General features: G+C 69.4%; 1 protein-coding gene across 1 annotated transcript in view; it reads right to left on the bottom strand.

The window, feature by feature from the left end:
- The window catches only part of LOC103907521 (collagen alpha-2(XI) chain), a gene marked incomplete at its 5' end in the record, with an annotated part of 18,155 nt that overhangs the window by 8,489 nt on the left and 9,162 nt on the right, over positions 1-504 (bottom strand). Inside the window, 2 exons of the mRNA XM_009289769.1 lie at positions 61-114; positions 193-246. Of these exons, the coding sequence (XP_009288044.1) occupies positions 61-114; positions 193-246 (108 nt within the window). The remainder of the gene's footprint in view (positions 1-60; positions 115-192; positions 247-504) is intronic.

The following is a 504-nucleotide window of genomic DNA, read 5'->3' as shown; positions in this document are numbered from 1 at the left end:
GGCAACATGGGTGTCAGCGCAAACCGGGGACGGGGGACGACACGACACAGGCACACTTACGACTTCTCCTCGCTGCCCAGGGTGCCCGGGGAGTCCATCCTTGCCGGGGGGACCCTGCAGGGAGAGGAGCAGGGGGTGAGCAGTGCTGGGGGCACCTCACGTGCATGGCGGGGGACAGACCCCGCTACTTACAGGGGGTCCTTTGGGTCCCGGGAAGCCGTTGGGTCCCTGCGGTCCTGGCAGGCCCTAGAGGGGAGAAGAGCGGGGTGGTTACGGCACGTCGGGGACGGTGCTAATTAACACAGAGCTCGTTAGCAGAGCATCACCATATCCCCCCCTTCCCCGGCGCGAGGGTTGCACTGAGATGGAGCTGCGTGCGCCGGGGAGGGTGAGCTGGGAGTCTGGGTGACGGCAGGCACTGGGGGGGGTCACAGAGCCCGGCACAGGCGGGGTGGGGGGGTGGGGGGGGTGGGGCCAGGGGGCGTGTGGGGGCTGGGGACCCCC

The sequence above is a fragment of the Aptenodytes forsteri genome, unplaced genomic scaffold (genome assembly GCF_000699145.1).
Source record: "Aptenodytes forsteri isolate BGI_AS27 unplaced genomic scaffold, ASM69914v1 Scaffold474, whole genome shotgun sequence".
Taxonomy (NCBI): Eukaryota; Metazoa; Chordata; class Aves; order Sphenisciformes; family Spheniscidae; genus Aptenodytes; species Aptenodytes forsteri.
This window is presented reverse-complemented; position numbering and strand designations above follow the sequence as displayed.